Source organism: Nomascus leucogenys, chromosome 19 (genome assembly GCF_006542625.1).
Source record: "Nomascus leucogenys isolate Asia chromosome 19, Asia_NLE_v1, whole genome shotgun sequence".
NCBI classification, from domain to species: domain Eukaryota; kingdom Metazoa; phylum Chordata; class Mammalia; order Primates; family Hylobatidae; genus Nomascus; species Nomascus leucogenys.
Genome location: NC_044399.1, coordinates 37,541,909 through 37,565,500, shown reverse-complemented (window position 1 = coordinate 37,565,500; position 23,592 = coordinate 37,541,909). Strand labels below are relative to the sequence as shown.

Below are 23,592 nucleotides of genomic sequence, written 5' to 3'. Positions count from 1 at the left end.
GGGGCTGTCTCTGGGCAGACCAGGGTCCAGAGATTTGAGTTTTATGACTTTCATCTGTCCTGTTATTATGTCTGTGAAAGTGGGAGGAGAATTCCTCCTCTTCTGTCTCTCACGGGGCTCTGGAGAGAATGGTCAGTAAGTGGCTAGTTGTGCTTGGCAGGCAGTACAGGGCAGTGCTTAGCAGGTGAGCTCTGGGTCAGACTGCCTGGGTTTGAATGCAGGCTTCTTCCCTACGTGCTGTGCCACCATGGGCAAGTTACCTAAATTCTCTGTGCCTCAGTTGCCTCATTTATCCACCCATTTTCAGTATTACATCCAAGGTTGTGGAGGTTAAGTGAGAAGACATATGTGCAGTTCCTGAACAAATGCCTAAGACATCAGCCTGCTGTTATTGTTTGTAATCTTGATTAATAATAGCACCTCACATCTGCATGTACTTTCCAGATTCTAAAATGCCTTCACACTCCTCTTTCTTGATGTCTACAATATGCTTGGGAGAAAGGCAGGCAAGGTAGGGGCTGTTAGCCCATTTTCAGATAAGGAGAACAGGTTCAGAGAGACCCTGTGCCCTCATCACACAGCAGGGAAGTACGAGACCAGGAACTGGAAGCTCCTGGGCTCTGAAGCCTTCTTGCTTTCCACCACCACCCCACCTGCTTCCCCATTTGAAGTAGAAACTTGGGTTCAGGGGTTGGAGAAATCTGAGAGTAACAGACAAGCCTGCTCTGGGTGGTTGTCCAGGGCAGCCACTCACAGTGACCTGGGGAGAGATCCCAGGCCAGGATGGGATGGGGAAAGGGGTGTGGGGCACCACGCCCAGAGTGGAGGAGGCTAAGAGGTTAACTGACGCCTAGTGGGGTCTAGACCATGAGCCAGGTTCAGGCCCAGCATTTCCCCTTACATCTTCCCCTTTGAGTTCTTATCACCACTCTAGTAAGGGAGGGCCCTCATTTCACAGATGAGGAAACTGGGCTGGAATTGGGTGACAGTAGGAGGCTGGGGGCAGACAATGAAGCCCCCAGACTCCATAGTAGTTAAAGTATCTCTTCCCAGGATGAGCTTCCTCCTGTTGCCATGACAACCGTTCCCGGGGAGCCTGCACCACTGCAATCTGTTGAGTTATTTTCTCACTGGAGTCTGTTTCTGGAGCCAAGTCCAGTGCCAGGAATGCTGAGGATGGAGGAGGGGGATGTCTGTCAGGGCCGTCTGCCTCCCCACCATGCCTGAGGCTGTGGGAGGGGAGTTGGAACTTGGTCCTGCGATAAGGCCCTTGTGAGGGCTCATCCTTGTGACCTCCAACATCAGCTTGGACAGCTCCAGCACAGGTGGGGGTACTAGGCCCCTCACCCCCTCTTCTGGCACCCTCTTTCTGTAGCCCACGGAGATTCACGTGTGAGCACACGCTCCTCCTGTTCCCATCTCTGGGATCAGGGCTAATTACAGCCTGTAATTAGGGGAATTACACTCATTAAGGCAAGAGCTGATCATTGACAAAAACTGGGCTGACGAGGGAGGGCTTCTGGGAGCTGAGAAGGAGGAAGGACCAGGCCAGCTCTTCCAGCCCTTCCTTGGAGGTTGCTTCCCCTTGCTGGGCCTCCAGCTCACTGCCATTCAGCCACCTTTGTCTGGCCCGACAGAGAGGAGGTCTGGAGTTTTGTGCAAAGGAATTTGCAGCAAGAGAGAAGGTTATCATGGCGTGAAATTATGCCTGCTGCCAGGGAGGATTGATGAGCCATTAGGGAGGCTAGCTGGGCCGCCTAGACGTTTCACCCTTGCCTCAGCTGGCCCCTTGCCTCTGCCAAGCCACTCTACAGCCCCATCCACTTCTAGGCTCCCTGCTGCTATGCCAGACTGCTCCCTTAGTTTGGGTGGAGGGGTGAGGGTGGGGTGAGTGCTCCTTAGGTGGGGTTCCAAGCAGCCCCATCTCCAGAGTGCTGGCTCTTCTGCCCGGCTGTGGCCCCCTGCAGGGCCGCAGAAGTGGTCCATGACAATGCAAGACAATCCCTTGATTGTTCACACCAATTATTTCCCTATTAGTTCTCCCTAGTCTCAACTAGTGAACCCATGCAAAGGATCAAGCTGACTTTGTGCTCAGAGAGGGGCATGGGTAGAAGGGACACAGCCGAGAGAGCGGCAAAGTCCTGAGCCGCTTTTCCTCCCTTTCCCATCCTGCCAGTCATGTAATACTGGTTTCCTTAATGGAGCATGTGCTAAGCACTTGACATGTACCATTTTGCTTAATCCTAACCATGACTTTGTGGGGTAGGTGTTTTGGTTTCATATTACAGCAGAAGGGTCAGAGAGGTCAAATGACCTGTCCAAGGTCAACAGCCAGTAAGGAGATTCAAACACAGATCTGCCCATTGCCTGAGTCTGTGATTTTTTTCATTACATCATGCTGCTCCCTTATTTCCAGAGGTGTTCTGAGCTGATTGGGGCATGGGCCAGGTCAAGGTGGGTGAGGCAGTTCAGGAAGGGAAGTCTGGCGGCTAAGACCTCCAGATGGTCATTGTCAGATCCCTTTGACCTTCACCCTCTTGCATTTGGAGAGGGCTTCTATTATTGCCTGTTTAAGTGTCTGCCTCCTCCTGAGAAAGAACTCCTTGAGGACAAGGACCTTGGTGCATCCTGACATTGCCAGTGTCCAGCACAAGCCTGGCAAAGAGCAGGTGCCTAGGAAAAGTTTGCTGAATGAATGAATGAGGGACAACGGGCACACCTAGAGGCTACCTGATCCTGAGTCAAGACCAGCTCTCTGCAGGGTGGTGGGTGGAAGAGAGAAGATCCTGGAGGTTTCAGATACGCGATACTTACCTCCAATTGTCCAGAGCTTCACTGGACATTTGTGCTATGTGTCACTAGCCCCTCTCTGCTGCTTCCCTCTAGGATGTAGTTTCACAGAGACCCCCCTCCCCGGCAAGGAGGGCAGTGAGTCTGGGCTGATTCCACCTTCAACTACCCAGGCCTTACCTTGGTAATGGAAATGGAAGGTGCCAGGGCCAGCCGGTGGCGGGAGGCTCTGGAACCTCAGGGCCGCTTGGTGGGTGGGGCTGCGGATGACTTGGCCCCGAAGCAGGAAAGACTGGTTGGCCAGGGGCAGTGGGTCAGGCCCCCCCAGGCCTTCCACAGTCACTGTCTCCCCTTCCCGGAGGCTGATATTCTGGACCTGCCGGTGGAGTAGAGAGAGAAAAGCGAAGTAGTCAGACTTCTTCCTGCTGCCTGGATCCTGCCGCCCTCAGGATCCTGCAGGCCCCGGGCAGATCAATCCTCAATGCCCCTTGAGCGTCGGAGCCCCCAGGCCCTGAGCTGGGCACTTCAGCAGTGCAGGAGTTGCTCATCTCAGTGTGAGATAGGACCAGAAGTTCAGAGATTAAGTAAATTATCCAAGGTCACATGGAGATTCTTAGCAGAACTGGGGTTTGCAAACACAACTTTCTGTCTCCAAGCTTTTCAGATACACCAGCTGCTTCCTGTCCTTCCCTTCCCTGGCTCTGTTTTCTCATCTGTAAAGTAGGGATGGAGTAGGTGTATTGAACCAGATGGTGTCCGAGGCCCTGGTCAGCAGTATGAGGTCTTAAATATCAGATCCATGTGCCCAGCTTCCCCTGGACATCCCTGTTGGATGCTTCACACCCAGCCTGCCTCATGCTAGGTGACTGTCTTCCCCCAGCCAGCAGTTCCCCTGGGAATGATCTCACTATCTCCCTGGGTGTCCAAATCAGAAACTGGCATCTTGCCTCCTCCCTCATACCTAGTCAGTCCTTCAGTCCTGTCAACTGGATCTCAAATCTGTTCATTATTCTTCATCCCCACTGCCATTCCCCAGCTTACCGCCGTTACTGTTCACCTAGATCACCGCAGCAGCCTCCTGGCCAGCCTTCCTGCCTGTAGGGCTTAACCCACCCCTCCCTCTACAGCAGTGTTTTCTGAACTATAGCCAGCTGACAGTCTTAGATCTGTTGCTGATCATGGTGCTTCTTGTTTAAGTCCTCCAGTGGCTCCCCATTGAGTCTGTGAAGCCGACATTATGTAGTCCAAACTCCTTGCTTAGCCCTCAAGGCCCTGCCCAACTTGGCCCCTGCTGACTGTCAGCTGGGCCTTACACTACGCCCCTCCGCATGTCAATCATGATTCTCTCTTTTTTCTGAGCCTCTTTCTCTGATCCTTTCCCCTGGCTGTCACAGTCTCCTCTGCTACCACGCTGATCTTCAGGCCCTCAGTCCCTTGAGCATCTTTCTGGGCTCCATGCCTCCATTCAGGCAAACAAGGATTGGACAAGGACGGACTCTGCCCAGAGGGAAATTAGCAGCATGGCTTGATAGAAGGAACACAGGACTGGTTGGGAGCCCAGAGATCTGGGACTTCATCCTAACCATGTGATCTTGGACAAATATGCTGCTATTTGAACTTCGGTTTCCTCATTTTATAAAATGAACTAGTGGAGTTCTCTGCTACTTAAAATGTGGTTCCTGGACCAGCAGCATCAGCCTCACCTGGGAACTTGTAAGAAATGCAGAATCTTGGCTGGGCGCTGTGGCTCACGCCTGTAATCCCAGCACTTTGGGAGGCCGAGGCGGGTGGATCACCTGAGGTCAGGATTTCAAGACCAGCCTGACCAACATGGAGAAACCCCGTCTCTACTAAAAATACAAAAATTAGCTGGGCATGGTGGCGCATGCCTGTAATCCCAGCTACTCAAGCGGCTGAGGCAGGAGAATCGCTTTAACCTGGGAGGCGGAGGTTGCGGTGAGCCGAGATCGCGCCATTGCACTCCAGCCTGGACAACAAAAGCGAAACTCCATTTCAAAAAAAAAGAAATACAGAATCTCAGACCCCACCTCAGACCCACTAAAGCATACTCTGCATTTTAACAGGATCCTCGGGCAACTCAAAAGCACTGATCTACATGGGCTCAAGGTTCCTACCGTGTTGCTCTGAAGCAGGGTTTCAAGGTTTGACCACCTGGGATGGTTAAGTGGCATCAGTGAGTCACCAAATCCTTCCCAGTCTTATTTCCCAAATACTCCAATGGGTTCCTCCTCTCTATCCTTTTGTTACTGTCCTGGTCCTAATTACCTCCTGCCCATTATTTTTCTCTTGAGAATGGCTTTCTGTCTGTCTCACACTTCCCATCCCCAACTCATCTCCTGCTGATTTCAGATTGCCCAGAGGAAAAGGTCCAAACTGCCCAGCTCACATTTGGTGCCAGTGTCTCTGCAGCCCTCATTAACGTGCACTGCAGCCACAGACCACCCCTCACTTCCACCCCCTGGGCATCCACGTATGGGACTCTGCGGGGGCAATGCCTTCCCTTCTTCCTCTCCTGGTGAAGCTGGTCATCTTTTCAGATCTCAGGGCCGCATCCTCTGCCTCCCAGGCTAGGCCAGGCAGTCCTTCTGTTTCAGACTCTCCCCACTGGCTCCTGCCCATCTTGCTGTTAAAGCCAACGGTGGCATGTTGGGTCACAGTGCCCTCTTCACTGGCCAGTCTCAACAAAGACGTGTGGAAAGAGTAAATGTGTGGGCTGCTGGAGGGATATTTCCCATCAGATACCTGTGAGCTGAGAAGCATAGAGGATGCTGAGCCTAGCCAGGTCCAAAGAGATGGCTGCTGTGAGGCTCAGGGCCCCTCAGACTGGGTGCTGAGAAGAGATGTGCCCTGGGGACTCCAGAAGGGGCAGCTGGGCAGGGAGAGGTCCCTACCCCTGCCTGAGAGGAAAGACCTGGTGGGTCTTTCGGCTGAAGAGAAGGCTCAAGGCAGGGTGCTGGAGGCCGAGGCGTCTCCTGTCTGTGAGAAACTCCCCACCCAGGCACGTTTGGGCGGAGGCTGCCTGACCATCTGCTGGGGACATTCCTCAGGGAATTCCTGCAGCAGGCGGAGGCTGGATGAGGTCCCTTCAAACTTGGAGATTCTGTGATTCTAGAGTTGGGAAAACAAGACTCACACACGTGGAATCTGTAATTATCGAGAGATGCCAGGCAGCATATAATTCCGCCTTAAGTGGCACTGAATGCAGGCAGCAGGAATCCTCGGGGGGAGAGCGAAGGGCTCAGAGGCTCAGGGAAAGCGCCTGAAGCAGGTGGGTCTCAGAGTGCCTTGAAGAGAGGAGCACTGGGAGAAGGAGGAATGGAGGATGCTCACTACAGGGAAATTACCACGAAAGCAAAGGCAGAGAAGTATTACTAGAAATTAATTTGTATTTTCTTCCTAGTTCCCCATATACCTCTGGCTTGACCTCTAGCTTCTTGTTCCTGATCTTGCTGCTTTGGGACCAGAGAGAAGCTGTAGCGACAGAGTAACAACAATTGCCATCATAGAGTGTGTCAAGCCTTGTACTAGGTGTTTTCATCCTCACCACGATTCTATAAGATAGGTGGTAAAATACCCACAAGTAACAGAGGCTCAGAGAAGCTAAGGAACTTGCAAAAGGTCACATAGGGGTTAAGCAGTCTTGCCTTGCTGAGACGAGGCAGCTCCCTATCCTCCCAACTTCATGGGAGCATCTTCTGTAGAAATAACATCTAGACATCTTTATTCCCAAGCTCCAGCTCCCCCAGGTTTAGCAAGGAGGTGGGTCTTGGCTTGGCCTGGCTTTTTTAAGATGTTGGGATTTGAGTTCCCACCAGCCACCCTTGCTCCTAGCAGTCTGTAAAGCTGGGAAAACTGAGACTGAGACCTCTGGCCCCCTCTGGTCCAGGGGAGACATGGCCCTTTCAAGCTGGCCTGGCTCCTGGCCCAGTCTGGTGGTGAGGGTTGGGATGAGAGTGTGGAATGAAGTGGCTCCTATCCAGAAGCCTCTCTGTTCTCAACCAGAGGCTGTCTGTGCAGCTATGGTCCCCTGGGTTTCAAGCACCCTCTTGCGGGCCTGCTGCAGTGGCTGGAATGTAATTTGTCACTTGTTTGAGGGCCAGGCTGACAGAGGCCAGACAGGGCTGGGTGTCGGACAGGAGGGGTGATGAAGTCTTGATGCAATTTGCAGGCATCTGTAGAGTCTGGGAGACAGATTGAAATGTCAGCTCTCTTCTTGAGGGCTGTCTTCCATACCCATAGCCAGTGACAGGAGGGGACCTGGGGGCCAGGCAGGGGGAAGACAGAAGCAGAGGGAGCTGAGGACAGTTCCTCCGGGACCCTGGGCTGTCTAACACTGCCCTGCTTCCAGCAGACCATGGGGTCAGCTCAAGGAAGAAATATAGCCACTTTGAGAGGCTGGCCCTTTCCAGGGTGGGAGGTGGAAGGATTCAGGTTGTCTTCTGCCAACCTCTAGCTCATCAGCCTCATCTGGCCTGTCTGTCCCCATAGAAGCTGTGAGTCAGGCCTCCAGCATGTCCCCTAATGGCATAACCCACAGATGAGATGGCACTACAGTTTTTGTACTCATTTGCACCAGTACAACCCGGCGTAGGCAGATGAGCTCCAAGATGACTCTTGTGTGCGATCCCCACCCCCAGATGCTGGCTATAGGTCTCCTAGGATCTCTTGGTCACCATCACCTGTGTGTACTCAGACAGGCCCACTTACACACACACAACCCCCTTAAACGTGTCCTAACACGTGCATGCCCTCACATACCTGTGCTCCCTCATAGCAACCATAGGATAATCACAATTTTCCCATAAGAACTTCCGCAGTTTTCACATCCATTATCTCTTCAGCTCTCATAAAGCCTCAATAAGGGAGGCAGGGCAGGCTGTTTTCCTGCACTTTATAGATAAGGGAACCTTGTAATCAGGGAGGTTGAGAGATCTTCTTTGGTCACACAGTGAGTCCAAGACAAAGCCAGGACTCGAGGCCAGGACTCATTATTCCTGGTGCAGTGCCCTGTCTTGTGTGCCTGGCAACCCCAGGCCCTCCCCAGAACTGGGAGAATTCCAAGTGGATGTCCTCCAGACTGGGAAAGGGCATCTGGGGCAGATCCTGACAGGTACCGGTATCCGCCTGGGTCTCCCACTTTGGATTTGCCTCGTGCCACAGAAAGGCCTGTCTCCTGGGCCAAGGGAAGAACAGGGCTTTTGAGTCTTGGATTGAATCTCGGCTCCATCACTGACCAGTTGAGGGGCCTTAGGCAAGTCATATGACCGCTCCGAGCCCCAGTTTTGCCTGTGAAATGGGGGTAGTTTACCTACTTCATGGGTTTGTAAGGATTTGGTTAGATCCTGCCAGTAAGGGTTTTAGCACAGAGGGGCACAGCACTAGCAGTCATCTTTCCATTTAATGGGGAGATGTGGGCCACACCCTGGTAAAACCTTGGCATTTGCAGCAGAAATGATAGCTGGCTATGAACTTACTTTACCCTCAGGACTGCCAGCGCTCTGCCTGGGAGGCACTGTACCTTGGAGCCACCCTCTCCCTGGCCCAGGCTCTGCAGCTGCCAGGAAGCAAACAGCAGAGCCAGGAACCTGAGGTGCCCCTGCTCAGTCAGGCCTATGAGGGAGCTTGCTGACCCCAGAGAAGGAGCCACACTCAAAGGGACTGGCTAGGAGGAGCCTGGTGCATCATCTGGTTCAATCTCCCTTTATAGAGAGGTAAACTGAGGCACAGAGAAGGCCAGGGGTTTAGCTCAGTCACAGAGAGGTGGGCTGCAGAGCCAACACTGAAACCTCAGTCTTACCAGACAGCCTCTGTGCCCTTCTGAATTGGCACTTATCCAGAAAACCTTATGGGGTAAGATCTGTTTTAGGGATGAGGAGAGTGGCCAAAATCCATGGGGCTAGACCTGCCTGCATCCTGTCATCCCTCTTAGATAAGCCTGCCTAGAGCCAGGAAATATAAAGTTGTCCAGAAATTCCACCCAACTGACCCCCTATCCCATGCCCACATCAGTGCTGGTCCTGACACGGCTTAGAAGGCCAGGGTATTCTGGCTATCAAGCTGTCAGCTGGCCTGGCATGGGTGAGCTGTGTGCCAACAGAGCCACCTGGGGCACCAGGGCAGGGACTGTGGGCAGCTGTGCCCAGGCCCAGATGGTACAGAGAGCAGCCAAGCCAAGATGGAGGCTGGCAGTGGGAAGGCTCTTGGAATGCCAAGTGCAGAGAGAGGCAGGCGCCAGGCCCGGAAAGGCCTGGAGCCCTCAGGGGGAGACTGACTGCCTGGGGAGGGGCGGGGACCCACATGGGCCATGAGGCTCATGCCCATCCATCCTGAAGGGTCTTCTCTGGACCGCTCAAGAAAGAGCCTAGCCCAATGCCTGATCCCCAGATGAAGCAGGCAAGCCTCCTTGGATCACAGAGGGCCTGACCTGGCCTCCTCCCTGTGGATGGCTCAGACCTTCAGCCTCAGAGGGCATCAATAACTGCAGCACCATCAAAGGAGGTGGGAGGCAGGAGATGAAGCAGGTTATGAGAGGCTGTGGTCCAAGCCATGGAGAGTAGGGCTTTTAGGGATTCTGGTACCCCTGAGGCTGGTCCTCCAAAAAAAAAGGGAATTGAGAGGGTCTTTCTCGAGGCCCCAGACTTTAGGCAAGGGCTGTGGTCTCATGCTAGGGGCCCAGCATGGTGTCTGGCTGCTTTGCTCAGGGATATGATTTGTGGGTCCCTAAGACAGTCCTCTCCTCCATGGCTCCCGTCAATCTTCTTGCCCAGACTTTGTCCCACCTATCTGCCCTGAGTGATCCCAGTGAATTCATAGACGGGCGGGTGGAGAATTCTCCATGATGGAGGGAAGCCACAGGCAGTCCCTTCTCCCCAAGCCTGAGGAGCCATGGGGAGCTCTGTAGGCCTTCCAGCTGCCCACCCATCCCACCCCCAGTGTCCAGCATGGCCTGACACAACTGTCAGCCTGGGCAGAAGGACGCTGCTCTTGGGCTGAGCATCTGGCAGGAGTGTGATCTGGAAGCCCTTACCCTTACCCGCTGCCCCTACACAACAAAGCCACCTTTCCAAAACAGCCAGGGCAGCCTTCAAGGGCCAGGCCTGCCGCACCTGCTGCTGCCCAGGCCAGACTTGGCTGCTGGCTTCTCATCCTACAGGTCTCAGGCCAGGTGTCATCACCTCCAGGAAGCCTTCCCTGACCCCCAGGCTGGTGGAGTATGCCCGTCCTGTGCTTCCTATCCCCATCCCTGCCAGCACTGGGCATTCCGTGGTCATTGTTTATGATTTCTGTCTTCCCTACTAATCATGAAGGTCTGTGTCCCCAGTGCCCAGCGCAGAGCATGGCACATAGCAAATTCTCAACGTATGCTTGTGGAACAAATCCACTCAACAAAACTAATTAGTTAGTAATTAACTGACCGACTTTTGGCAAATCCCTTTTCTTGCCTGGGCCTCAGTTTTTCCAGCTCTCCAGTGGGTATTGGTGGGTAGTGTCAGAAATTCTTCAGGTCCCAAATGGCCTGGGTGGGGGTGGAGGTTGCCAGAACTGGCCCTGGGAGAAGAACCTTAAATCCTGCTTAGTTCTGGCTGATTCTTTCTCTTGCTCCTTCCCCAAACTGGGTGCTGACCCCGCTCTGGCCACCCTGTGCCCACCTCCCCTCCATGACTTCAGACTATCTCAGGCCATCCGGGCCGACAGTGTCCCCAAGGACCCTGCCCCCATGGTACCGAGGTGGAGGGTGGGGCCAGCATTTGCCACATTTCCTGACAGCAATCCAGGGCTGTGGCAGGTCTTCGTCTCAAGGTTGCCTGGTAACGGCTTTTGCATTCTGATAAAAGAAAAAAAATGTGGCAGCACCAGACAACAGACACGGGGCTTATGTGAGGGGGTGGGCATCCAGCACGGGGGTTGTGCCTGGGCCAGAGAGCGGGCAGGCAGGGCCAGCATCTTGCTCCATTGTGGAGGGTACCAGGGCTGGGCTCAGCCTTATCCAGTGGGCTTCAGTAGGGGTGGTAGGCTTGGGGGGGCAGACAGAGCCTCCCAGGCCTGCAGGGGGGCACTCAGCCTGGCATCTGCCCCCTCCCACCCCCTTTCCCACACCTGCAGCTGGTGCCTTCCACCCAGTGAGCCACAGCCAGTGCCATCTCTCATTAGGTGATGATTTTACATTAATTACCTTAATTAAGCGGTGCTGAGTGCTAATGGCTTGAGGTGGGGTGGCTGTTCCTAATTACCCTCCCAGTCAGCCCAGAGTGAGGGGCACAGGGCTTGGCAGAGTAGGAGGAAACAGTTGTAGGAAGAAGGGGAGGGGCCCCACAGGGGTAGGAGAGGGTCCCCCTGACAGGGTCTGATTCAGAGACCTGGACCTGATATCCCCAGAGGGGAGGGCTGGAGGCACTGCCCCAGGATAGGTCTAGACGGCTCCAGGCCCCAATCCAGGAACATGCAGGAATTGGAATGGGCGGGAAGCAGAACAGAAGGCAGGGAGCAGGGAGCAGGGAGCAGGACACACTTCTCAGCACCCTGCCAGATTCCCTCAACCGGGCTGAATGCCTCTCTTGCCCACCCCAGTCTCCAAGATTCAAGTCAAATGTCACCACATCCCTTCCTTCCTCCATTCCTTTGTCCGATCATTCAGTCAGCGCATGGAGTACCCATTCTGGGCTCTGCACTACAAGGCACCCCTTAAGGAGCTCACAGTCTAGCTGGGGAGGTGGACAGCTGTAAACAGTTGGATGGAAGGCAGACTGCTAAGAGCTAAGATGGGGGATGCCCCAGGCTTTGGGGATCTGAGGGAATTCCCAGAGAGGGTGATGCCAGGGCCGAGTCCTAAGGGAAGGCATCATGGGATGACTCTTCCAAGCAGAGGGACCAGCATGTGCAGTTGGGACTTGGGAAAGAAGGTTTGGCCCATTCAGTTAGCTGCAAGCTGTTTCGTGCAAAGTGGGGGTAAAGAACAAGGGACGAAGTGTCTAGGGGTGGACCCAGAGAGACAGACCTTGATTCAGGAGCCCTTAGAGAGGTGTAGGGGGCAGGATTGATTTGAGAAAAATGACTGCAATGGAGGTGGAGATGGGTAGAGTAGGGAGCAATTGTGGGCGGGGTGACCAGTGAGGCAGCTACTGCATCATCAGGGGAGGGATGGTGGGGTCTAAACCACGTGTGGTTGTGGGGACGGAGGGAGAGAAGCAGAGAGATTTAGAGGGGAGTGTCATGGTGACAGAATTTGGGGATGAATTGATGGGACTGGAGGAAGAGGGACGGAGGGAGAGAAGCAGAGAGATTTAGAGGGGAGTGTCATGGTGACAGAATTTGGGGATGAATTGATGGGACTGGAGGAAGAGGGACAGGGAAGGGCTAAGGTGACCCCATGTTGCACATTAAGGGACACCATCCACATTGCACTGTGGTGGTTCTGCTCCAGGTTTCTGACCTGGACAGGAGTGGCTTTGGGGGAACAAAAGGAAGATTTGGGTTTGTGGAGGTTGAGGAGACTGTGGGACACCTGTGAGGACCTGTAGCCTTGGGCCTTGGGATTAAGAGAAAGTCTTAATCCTAACGGAGGGATGAGATAACCCAGAGAGGCTAGGGACAGGAGGCTGGGCTGTAGATTTGACTTTCCTATCAGCTGATCACCTCTCTGATGTTGTGGTCAGGTCTGTCTTCCCCCACCTCTGCATCCCAGAACCCAGCACAGAACCTCACCCAGAGGAACTGCTCAGAGGATTTGCTGAATGAATGAATGAATGAATGAAGCTCCATGACACTCTCAGGCCCAACGAGGCAGCCCTGTGTTCTCTGCTTAGCCCATAGATTCAGATGTAGGGTTTATACTCACCCAATCCCCTGCCCATCCAAGGCTAGAGCCACCTCCCACAGCCCCTCTTGGCCTAGGCCATTGTCAAGCACACGGGACAGAATCCAACCATGTTTTAGGCCCATCTCCCAGCCCTGGCCTTAGGCGACGCCCCACAATTGATGCCCCTAATCATCCCCACATCCTCTCATAGCATGTGCCTCTCTGAAGAAAGAGAATACACCCGCCCCAGCTTTGCCCTTGCCACATCCAGATCACTCACCTTGATTTCCACGCCATAGCCAGGGTAGACAGAGATGTAGAAGAAGCAGTCCAGGCCAACATCAGTGGGGGAGCTGAGGTCTGTAGGGGAGTCCAGAGAGCCCTCTGGGCCTGAGAAATTCCAGCTACAAGGGCCTGGGAGGCAGGAGGAGACACAAAGCTAGTGCCAGCTCTGGTGAAGTGGTCCAACTAAGGCTGAACTCTGTGTGTGTGTGTGTGTGCGTGTGTGTGTGTGTGTGTGGTGAAGACCATCTCTTGTGATGTCTAGTCTCCTGTTGAAGGAAGGGGACCACCTTTTATTAGGCACCTACCATGTGCAATCTTTTTTTTTTTTTGTATTTTTAGTAGAGATGGGGTTTCACCATGTTAGCCAAGATGGTCTCGATCTCCTGACCTCGTGATCCACCTGCCTCGGCCTCCCAAAGTGCTGGGATTACAGGCGTGAGCCACTGCGCTCGGCCCCCTAACATGTGCAATCTTATCTCAGTTTTCACAGTAGCTCAGTGAGGTTTGTTTTCTTTTTTTCTTTTCTTTTTTTTTTTTGAGACAGAGTTTCACTCTTGTTGCCCAGGCTGGAGTGCAATGGCGTGATCTCAGCTCACTGCAACCTCTGCCTCCTGGGTTCAAGCTATTCTCCTGCTCAGCTTCCCGAGTAGCTAGGATTACAGGTGTACACCACCATGCCTGGCTAATTTTTTTTTTTTTTTTTTTTTTGAGACAGAGTCTCGCTCTGTCGCCCAGGCTGGCGTGCGGTGACGTGATCTCGGCTCACTGCAAGCTCTGCCTCCCGGGTTCACGCCATTCTTCTGCCTCAGCCTCCTGAGTAGCTGGGACTACAGGCGCCCCCCACTATGCCTGGCTAATTTTTTGTATTTTTTAGTAGAGATGGGGTTTCACCGTGTTAGCCACGATAGTCTCGATCTCCTGACCTCATGATCGACCCGCCTCAGCCTCCCAAAGTGCTGGGATTACAGGCATGAACCACCGCGCCCAGCCAATTTTTTGTATTTTTAGTAGAGATGGGGTTTCACCATGTTGGCCAGACTAGTCTTGAACTCCTGACCTCAGATGATCCACCTGCCTCGGCCTCCCAAAGTGCTGGGATTACAGGCATGAGCCACCGTGCCCAGCCAGAGGTTTGTTTTCTTGTTGCCATTTTACAGATGAGGCTCAGAGATGAGATGTTAAGTAGAATTCCTAGGGTCATGTTATAGTTGGAAGAATCAAAATTTTTTCTTTTTTGAGACAGAGTCTCGCTCTGTTGCCCAGGCTGCCACAATCTCGGCTCACTGCAAACTCTGCCTCCCAGGTTTGAGTGATTATCCTGCCTCAGCCTCCCGAGTAGCTGGGATTACAGGTGCCCGCCACCGTGCCCGGCTCATTTTTGTATTTTTAGTAGAGATGGCATTTCGCCATGTTGGCCAGGAGGGTCTTGAACTCCTGACCTCAGATGATCCACTGGCCTCAGCCTCCCAAAGTGCTGGGATTACAGGCATGAGCCACTGTACCTGGCTGAAGAATCAGGATTTGAGCTCAGCTCTATCTGGGTCCAATCCACACGCCTCCTGCAGGCTGGCCCTTGGTGTCAAAGGGCAGGGCAGGCTGGCACAGTGTCAGAGACAGGCTTTTAGGGGCCCCGCAGCCTCCCTCATCCCCATTTCCACATCTGCAAGCCAGCAGGTAGCTGACCTGGTGTCTGGACTGTGGTGATGGTGGTGGTGATGATGGTGGTGGTAGTGGTGGTCTCCTCATCATCTCCTGAAGCTGTGGAGGAGGTGATGGTCCCCTGGATCCCGATCCCTGCGCCCTGGGACACAACCTCTGGAACCCATGGCCTTCCCATGTCTCCAGGACCCTCTTGGGTTGGTGTCCAGGCTCTGCTGGGGGGTGTAGTGCTGGCTCTCTCCCCTGGGCCTAGGGTGGGCACTGCCATGCTGGGCCCTGGAGGTAGGGGAGCTGTGATTCGAAGCATAGGGGACTCTGACTCCGGACTCCAGGGTCCCTCCTTGGACTGGGGCTGAGTGGGTACTGCAGCCATGGCTGGAGTGGGGCTGGTAAAGACAGGGCGGCTGTCCTGGTTGGCCAGGCGGGGAAGGGGACTCGGGGTGAAGGGTGTAGGTGGGTCAGGCTGGAAGGGCAGTGCTGGCCTCAGCTCCTCATCTCCCTTCTCCAGCCCCTCTTGTAGGAATTCCTCAAGCAGCGGGTGGTGGTTGAGCAGCTTCAAGGTGGGGGCTGTTGTGACAAAGTGGACGCCTCGTTCTGGCTGCTCAGGTGTGGGGGCTGCTGTCAGCTCGCCATCTGTCTCCTCGATGCCTGGGGCTTGTCCTTTCCCCACGGTTGGGGCCTCTAAAGAGAGTCCTGAAATAATAAGGGATGGTCAGAGGTTCTCCCCCTGCTCCAGAGAGCAGCATCACGCCCAACTCGAGTAGTGGGGGGGCCCGCTCTCTTTTGACAGAGAGCCCTGAGGAGTGTGCTCACTGCTGAGAATCACGGAACTACAGAATTTGTGAGCTGGAAGTGAGGTGCTATTACATACTTCAAGGGTGGCACATGAGATACTCTTTCTCCTCCAGCACCAGAGGCAGACATTTCTAGCCCATCCGTGCACTATTTCCTACTGTTCTCAGGTTCAGCCTCAGAATCCTCCTCAACACAGCACTCCACGAGGTCACACCTGACACCTCAGACTGACATGACAAATATTTGCCATCCTTAATGAAGAGCAGAGGCCTTATTTTACTAGTGAGGAAATAGGCCAGAGAAAGGAAGTGACTTGTTCAAAGTCACACGACCAGTTGAATTGAGATGAAAACCTTAAGCAAGCATAAGTGTGTCTCCCACCAGTGTCTTTCCTGCCTGGGATGATAGGGCATTCAAGTTCATTTCCTGTTCTCAGTGAACCTGCTAGTCATTAGCCTCAGGAAATGCGTCACATATTTGGGATTTTATTTTAGATTTCCTCATGGTTGCATGACTTCTTTTTTTGTTTGTTGGTTTTGAGACAGGGTCTTGCTGTGTGGCCCGGGCTGCAATGCAGTGGTGCGATCGTGGCTCCACTGCAGCCTCAACCTCCCAGGTTCAAGTGATCCTCCCACCTCAGCCACACTCCCCACACCCCCACTTCCAGTAGCTAGGACTACAGGTGCATGCCACCATGCCTGGCTAATTTTTAGAATTTTTGTAGAGATGGGGATCTCACTATGTTGTCTGGGCTGGTCTCAAACTCCTGGGCTCCAGCAATCCTCCCACCTCAGCCTCCTAGGGATTACAGCATGAGCCATCGCACCCGGCCATGGGTGCATGACTTCTCTGTTAGGGGCCCAGTAGTTTCTCTCAGTTCTCAGAAAATCATTTCTTTTGTACTCTTTTCTGTTTTTATGGTCCTTCTAGAGTAGTAATATGAGTAGAGTGGGAAGAGCCAAGTTCTGGAGCTAGGCAGGCATAACTTCAAATCCCAGATCCAATACTCTAGGGCTGCGTGCCCTCAGGCAAATAACCCAAACTCTCTGAAGCTCAGTTTTCTCATCTGTAAAATTGGGTTTCCTTTTTAGGATTGACTGAGATAATATTACATCCTGTCTCTATTTGATTTGTCCCCCTGAGTTCCCTTAATCTTTCTGGTGACACTAATCAGGTTCCATCTAGGGCAGGGTCAAAAACAGGTGTAGAATGGAAATCTAGCATGCTACCCACCAACCCCCTAATCCACGGCAGGCATTGCTAATCAATTTTGGTTATTTCTTGCTAAGGCCACGTGGGCCTTAGCAACTTCCCTCTCACAATGTTATCCAGGCAGCCACTACCAATCAATGAGATTGGCTCTGGGGGATGAAACTGATTTGCTATCTCTAGTCCGAGGTACAGATTGCTCTGCTATTGATTATGTTGACTTATTCAACCATATAGGTGGAGAGATGATGCATATTCTGCTTGTGGCCCATTCGGCTCCCCAGATCCTTAACTGCCAAGAAAAGGTCAATGAATGCTGGCTCCAGATTCAGCTCATACAGAATTTTGCCAGCTCTGAGAAGCCTGGGAGGATATTTCTGATCCTTACAGCTCTCAAAATGGCTGCACGAGGACTTGAAGGGAAACACAGCCGGGGTGAGATCACAGAGTTTGCAAGGAGAAGGTCGCTTCCTCCGCACGTCTGGTGGTGGGGCTGTCATTCCAGAGGCTCACACCCACTCCACGGATTGGCAGGCATGAGGAAGCAGCAGATGGCCTACGTTCTGTTCAGGAGACCATAGCAGCTCTGATGTGTCAGACAAATGGGAGGAGGGAGGAAATTGGGTGGGGGAGGTGGGTACAGGTTGGAGGGCTCTCCATTCTTCTGGGTCAGAGAAGCTTGGGCACCCCGCAGCCCTGAGAAACCAGGACCAACCGCTATCTCCTGAGATGCCCACTAAAGCAGCCCATCTGTGTCTTGGCATTGTGTGCCAGCCACTGACAGCACCGTCCAATCTAGATGTCCAGCCAGGCCAATACCCCCCAGAGCAGATGGTCCACCAGTGCCTGTCTTTCATCTGAATCAGTTACGGAAGGTCCAGGCAGTGCCTGTGACATGCGAGAACAGGGCTCCTCTTTTTGCCCACTCCCCAGATGTCACACAGGCTTTGCCAGGTACGCTGAGACTGATTCTAGCATGGCGCAAGGAAGGGGGGCTTTTCTAATCACATAGATTGGAGCCCCCTGGATCCGGGCATTGTTTATGCGGCCCCTTTCCAGAGTACCCAACAAGAGATGTGGCCCTTGGCTCTCAGAGTAGGTACCTGTGTGACTCTTCCTGGGAGAGGGAGTGCACAGAGATCCTCTAATTCAGGAAGTGACCAGGGCAGGCACAGCTCTTCCCGCTGGCTGCCAGGTGGGTGCTGAGCAATGGAGCAGCACTAACGGGCACCTCCCGTCACTGTCGCTTGCACTGATTGTGCTCTCTGGGATCGAGATAGCATATCAAACGAGCAAATTGATTCCAAAATCAGCTGCCACTTGGTCCCAGCGGGTGCCACCCACTGTCAGAGAGGGTAAGATAACCTCTGGGAGACAAGCCATTTCTGGGGAGAGGGCATCTCCAGACCCCCCGGTTGACTCTGTTGGAGGCCTGAGGCCCTGAGACCTGCCCCCTAGTTTCCCAGGATTGTGGCCAGTGGATAGGGGCTTCTCTCTGCCTGGGCTGACTGAATTCAGGGGTGCAGAGACTGACAAAGGGAGAGTATGATATAGGGGACAGCAGAAGGTGTCAGGGGCTCCGATGCCCAGTCTCATCAGGCACTACTGTGTCAGGCCCTTCCCAGACCTTGTATCATTTAATGGGTGCTGCACTTCTGGGAGATGGGAATTTTATTTCCATTTTACAAAGACCTGAAGCCTAGAGAGCTGAAGCAAGGACTCACCTGAAGTCTCGCAGTGATGCAGCTGGGATTTAAACCTACGATGATTTGGCTTCAAAGCCCTAGCTCTTTCCACGTACCCACCTGCCTCGTGGGAGGGGCAGACTGGAGCTACACAGCAGAGAACACTCCAGCCAGTTGAAGAAACTAAGTCCAGGGAGAGGCACGGACTCGTCGAAGATATCACGCCATTTAAAAGTCTGGGGCCAGAGCTTCTGGCATTGGGACTTGGGTTGGGCCCTGGTTGAGCAGGCCCTCAGGAAGCCTTCTGGCTGGGACCCAGGGAAGCCCCCACCCTGTGCCTGAAGCACATCTGAGCCTCAAACCCAAACCGGAGACCCAACAACACTGCTGTGCGGGGCCAGGGCACAGAGCCACACAGACCTGGGTTTAAGTGTCAGTTCTGCCACTTAAAAGTCATGTGAACCTGGCAACTTGCCTCTCAGAGCCTTCACCTCCTCAGCTATAAAATGGGCACTTTGGAAGGGTTTTGTGGGAATCTGCATGCTCTGAATAGCAGAGTTCCAAAGGCTGAGGGAGAAGGCCACAGTCAGAGGTTAGGCAGCCCCTGTCAGGGGAACACTGAGGCAGGCTTCTAGGGTAGGAAGGGGCTGGCCCCTGGCAGGTAGGGCTCTCTCTTCTCTGGGGGACTACCCATGTTCCATGTTGGGTGGCAGCATGTGTGACCCTGAGGATGTCAAAGACCTCATCCATAAAACAAGGATAATACTGCACCATGCAAAGGGCGGCCACCTTCAAGGCCCTGCATGGCCGTGGGGGACACAGCGGTGGGCCGCAGCAAGATCGTCCCCCGTGATCCCCACTTGCCCACCTGTTGTCAGAACACAGGATGCACTCCCCAGTTGCTCAGTCCTCCCCTCCTGCAGGGCCGGGGGCTGCATTCTCCAAGTGGGCTGGGTCCAGGAAACACCCCTCCCCTCCCCGCGGGCCATCCCTGGTGGAGACGGCCCAGGAACTTCCCCGCGCCTGCCGCCCCCAGGCCTGGCATGGCCCCGCCGCCGCCTGGGCCCTCCCCCCGCATTAGCTCTTAAGCTATGCAAATAGACATCGGAGGGAGCCCTGTTTAAAGTATTTAGACGAAATGAAAAAAGGCTTTCATCGGCACTAATGAGCCATTCAGGATGCCTCCCCGGTGGATTCTCTCCCGCTCCCGCCTCCCTGCCCGCACCGCCCCGCTACGGCCCCTCTTGGGATTGGAGGCCCCTTCCTCCCAACCCCAGCCTGGGACTCCCTGGGAGGACTGCTTACCCCACCCCACTTCCCAGGGCCCAGCTAGGTGAGGGTGGAGCGGAGGCCCCCTGCGCCCCAGCCCCACCAGATCTGGATCGGGATGGGGGGTGGGGCCCAGCCTGTGTTTAGGGGAAGCCTTAAGGACTGGGGCCTTTTCTAGTGTCCAGCTAGGTAGGTGTTATGGCCTCTGTGTTATAGATGGGGAAACCGAGGCTCAGTGAGGCCCAGGCCTTTTTTCTTTTCGTCTAAATACTTTAAACAGGGCTCCCTCCGATGTCTATTTGCATAGCTTAAGAGCTAATGCAGGGGGAGGGCCCAGGCGGCGGCGGGGCCATGCCAGGGCTGGGGGCGGCAGGCGCGGGGATGTTCCTGGGCCGTCTCCACCAGGGATGGCCGGCGGGGAGGGGAGGGGTGTTTCCTGGACCCAGCCCACTTGGAGAATGCAGCCCCCGGCCCTGCAGGAGGGGAGGTTCACAGTGGTGGTGTGCGGTGGAGCTGGAGTCATTACGCAGTGCCCCAGCCTGGGGGGACCGCCGAACCAGGCAGTGATGCCATCTCAGGGCCAGCTGGTCTGCCCCTTCAGCGCTGCTGTTTCTGCAGATCTTTCTGTACCAGTCAGCCAGAAAGCCTTGGGTTCCAATCCCAAATCGATGTGACACTAGCTGTGTGACCTGGGTGGGGGCTGCCCACTCAAGCCTCTGTCTGCTCATCTGTGGAGTGAAAACATGCTGGGTTTGGGGAGGGCTCATCTATGGACAGACGTATACTGTCACCCACCGAAGCCTCTGGAAGGGCAGGCGGCACTGCCTGTCACTCTGGCAGCCCCTGAAGAGGTGCCAGGCATTCCCCAAGCCTCTGGCCCCTCCGAGGTGGGCAGGCACGGGAGCCAAAGTTCTGGGACAAGTTCAGGCCTCATCACCGCCTCATGGCAGCACCAACTGTCAGCTTTGGGGGAGGGCATGACAGTGTGTGGGTACAAGGGGGAGCCTGAGGGACAGGGCGGGCAGGGGGCCCACTCCTCTCGGTTCCAGAGGTTAAGCTGGCCCAGCACGGGGACAATGAGAACTTAATGGGATCCATTTATTATCCCATAAAAGTTAATGAGTTTATTCTGGAAGTTCCCTGGCCCCTTTCAAGTTTTAATAGGGGATTAGTGAGGGCCTGGTCCCTGCAGACCCCTATTATCCAAGAACCTGAGGGAGCTGAGAGTGCTTGGGCCCCCCAGAGCCAGAGTCCCTCCTTACGGTGACAATTCCATGGGCCCAGCCCTGCCCTCTGTACTGTGAGGCCCCAGCTACAGGCTGGCAGGGCTATATAGGGCCGCTGGGATCTGAGGCCTAGTTCTAGAGGCTTCCAATTCCATGCGCTACTGACATAATTACCCCCACGCGTCCAGCACCTGAGGCAGGTTTGCTGCTATCCATCTGCTTGTATTGACAGGGAAAGCAATATAACCCCCACGAGACAGATGAGGAAACTAAGGCCCTAAGCAGGGATGTGGCTCCTCCAAGGTCACCCAGAAGCTATGGCTGAGCCAGAATGGACACATTCTGTCTCCTGTGGTCTGTAGCCAGGAAACTGGGGCTGGTAAGAGCTGCCATTCACTTGCTGTGTGCCCACTGTGTGCTGACCATGCCCTCAGTGCCCTCATATGTAATTTCTCATTCTCCCCTTGCTCCAGGGAGCTTTGGGACATCATCCCAAGAGATGAAGACACTGAGGCCCAGAGTGGTTATGTAACTTGTCCAAGGTCATGCAGCTAATGATGGCAGAGCCTCGGACTGGAACCCAAAGCTGGACAGCCCCATAGCTCAGCTGTCTACTGCTCTTGCTGGCTTTCGGCTGTAGCACCTGGGGCCTCCTATCTCCCCACCAAGCTGGACACCACTATCCTAGGGCACTCGTGCCAGGAGCCCTGCAGCTTGGATGATGGGGAAGTGTGTTCTGGTTGTGTCCTGGAGGGGCAATTGTTGGGTTGGACACAGAGATGCACTCAAAAGGACCTTCTCATTGTCAGAACAGGTGCCTTCCCCGTTTTGGCCCCATTTGCTCACGTGATTCTGTCTCCTTGCCATTGGCTTCTCTACTCCTTTGTCTCTGCAAACCCTCCCCATCCTTCATGGGTCAGTTCTTATCCTCCTCTGGAGAGCCATCCTTGCCTGGCCCTTCTCTTGACCTCCTGGGGGCACTTCCTAGTGGGCTCCTAACACATGAATGGCTTGTGTCCCTGGGCAAGGATCCAGCAGTGGGGATCTCTCTTCTCATTTCTCTACCTGGTGCTAGGCATAGTGAAGGCTGGGCTCAGGGCACACTGTTTCCAAGCCCCGATTCTGCCTCTCTGCACACTCAGAAGGCAACCTCCTCCCCAAAGTGCCTAGCCCTTGGCCAGCAAGGTGGGCAGGAGCAGGGAGAAGATGGGCAGCCAGCCCTTGGCAGTGCCCCATCACAGCCCCAACTGGCAGTTGATGGGGAGTGTCTGCTGGCACAAGCTGGTGGGTCCCCATTGCCCCAGACTACCCTCCCTGCCCCTGCCACTGATCATCCCCATCACAGCTTCTCACCACCCTCTCTTTCTTGGTCAACCCCTGCAGTCCAGTCAAATTTGGATTGCAGATATGAACGGGGGCACTTCCTCTTGGCCAGGCTCCAAGTGGGGCAGTGGCTGGTTCCCAGAACCTAAGCCTTGTAGCCTTTGTGAGCATCTCATCCCTCCCACACTTACCCAAGAAGAAACCAAGTCCAGAGGGTTTTCCCAAGTCACACAGCAAACTTGGGGCAGGGTTGGGACTCAGGTTGGGGCTGGGACATCTAGCCCAACTACTGGGAAGAGTGAACCCTCCAATCTGGAGCTGTCTATTATTTGTGGGCACACCTCCAGGGACAGAGAACTCACTGCCTCCTTAACCATCCTGGTTGGGGACAGGGGTAACTGTGGGCTTTGGCATCTCCAGAGTTGGGGTCTCATTGTCACATGGAGGGAGCGTGGGTGGAGGTAGTGGGCACCAGCTAGGAGTCAGGCCATGCTCTCCTCTTCCCACCCCTGACAAGCCAGGTCCCTCAGCACAAATCACTTCCACAACCTGAGTTTCCATATTTTCGTCAGTAAAATGGGTCCCTGCCAGTTCTCACATTCCAGGATCTAGTGAACCATGAAGGGCTCTATGAATAAAAATATTGAATGCTGCTGTTTACTGAGTATACATTTACCACATGCCCAGCAACACTCTAAGTGCTTTATCAGAATTAATCCCTATAATAACTTTATGAGATGGGAACTTTTATTATCCCATTTTGTAGATGAGGACACTGAGACCCAGGGAAATGCATTAGCAGTTTGGATGCTAATGCAGTCTGATTCAAACCTGGGTTGTCTAGCCTAGAGCAGCCCTGTCCAATAGAACTTTGTGATGATGGAAATATTTTTATTTATTTATCTTATTTTTAGATAGGGTCTTGCTATGTTGCCCAGACTGGGCTTGAAACCACCTTTGCCAAAATTATAATGGTGAGAAAATTATGACAGTGAAATAGATGTGATCTAACCAATTCCATTTTACCTTTAACCTCCAGACTGCCCTTGGTCATTCCTGGGTATGGGCCAAGCTAACTTTGGGAGAAATTTAGTTTATAGTTTAAATGATAATAGCCCTTCCCAAAACTAAACCACCTTTTAAAAACTAATGAAAGAGGCCAGGTGCGGTGGCTCACACCTGTAATCCCAGCACTTTGGGAAGCCGAGGTGGGTGGATCACATGAGGTCAGGAGTTTGAGACCAGCCTGGTGAAACAACATGGTGGAACCCCATTTCTACTAAAAATACAAAAGTTAGCTGGGTGTGGTGGTGCACACCTGTAATCCCAGCTACTCAGGAAGCTGAGGCAGGAGAATTACTTGAATGTGGGAGGCGGAAGTTGCAGTGAGCTGAGATAGCGCCATTGCACTCCATCCTGGGCGACAAGAGTTAAACTCCGTCCCCCACCCACAAAAAAAAAAAAAAAAAAAAAAAGAATGAAAGACCACTAGGTTTGGAGGATGAGAGGGGCCTGAATTCTGCTGAGATGTAGG

The 23,592-nt window shown here is 53.8% G+C and overlaps 2 protein-coding genes across 3 annotated transcripts in view; one reads left to right on the top strand and one right to left on the bottom strand.

Annotated features, from left to right (window-relative positions):
• PIPOX (pipecolic acid and sarcosine oxidase) overlaps nt 1-23,592 on the top strand; it is a 106,965-nt gene that overhangs the window by 14,540 nt on the left and 68,833 nt on the right. The gene's annotated exons all lie outside the window — the stretch shown is intronic.
• Nucleotides 1-23,592, bottom strand: part of SEZ6 (seizure related 6 homolog) — a 51,349-nt gene that overhangs the window by 11,818 nt on the left and 15,939 nt on the right. For both annotated transcript variants that reach the window (XM_030799318.1, XM_030799319.1), the window contains exons 2-4: nt 14,576-15,244; nt 12,888-13,021; nt 2,971-3,166 (exon numbers count right to left, since the gene is read on the bottom strand). In XM_030799318.1, coding sequence (XP_030655178.1) covers nt 2,971-3,166; nt 12,888-13,021; nt 14,576-15,244 — 999 coding nt within the window. The remainder of the gene's footprint in view (nt 1-2,970; nt 3,167-12,887; nt 13,022-14,575; nt 15,245-23,592) is intronic.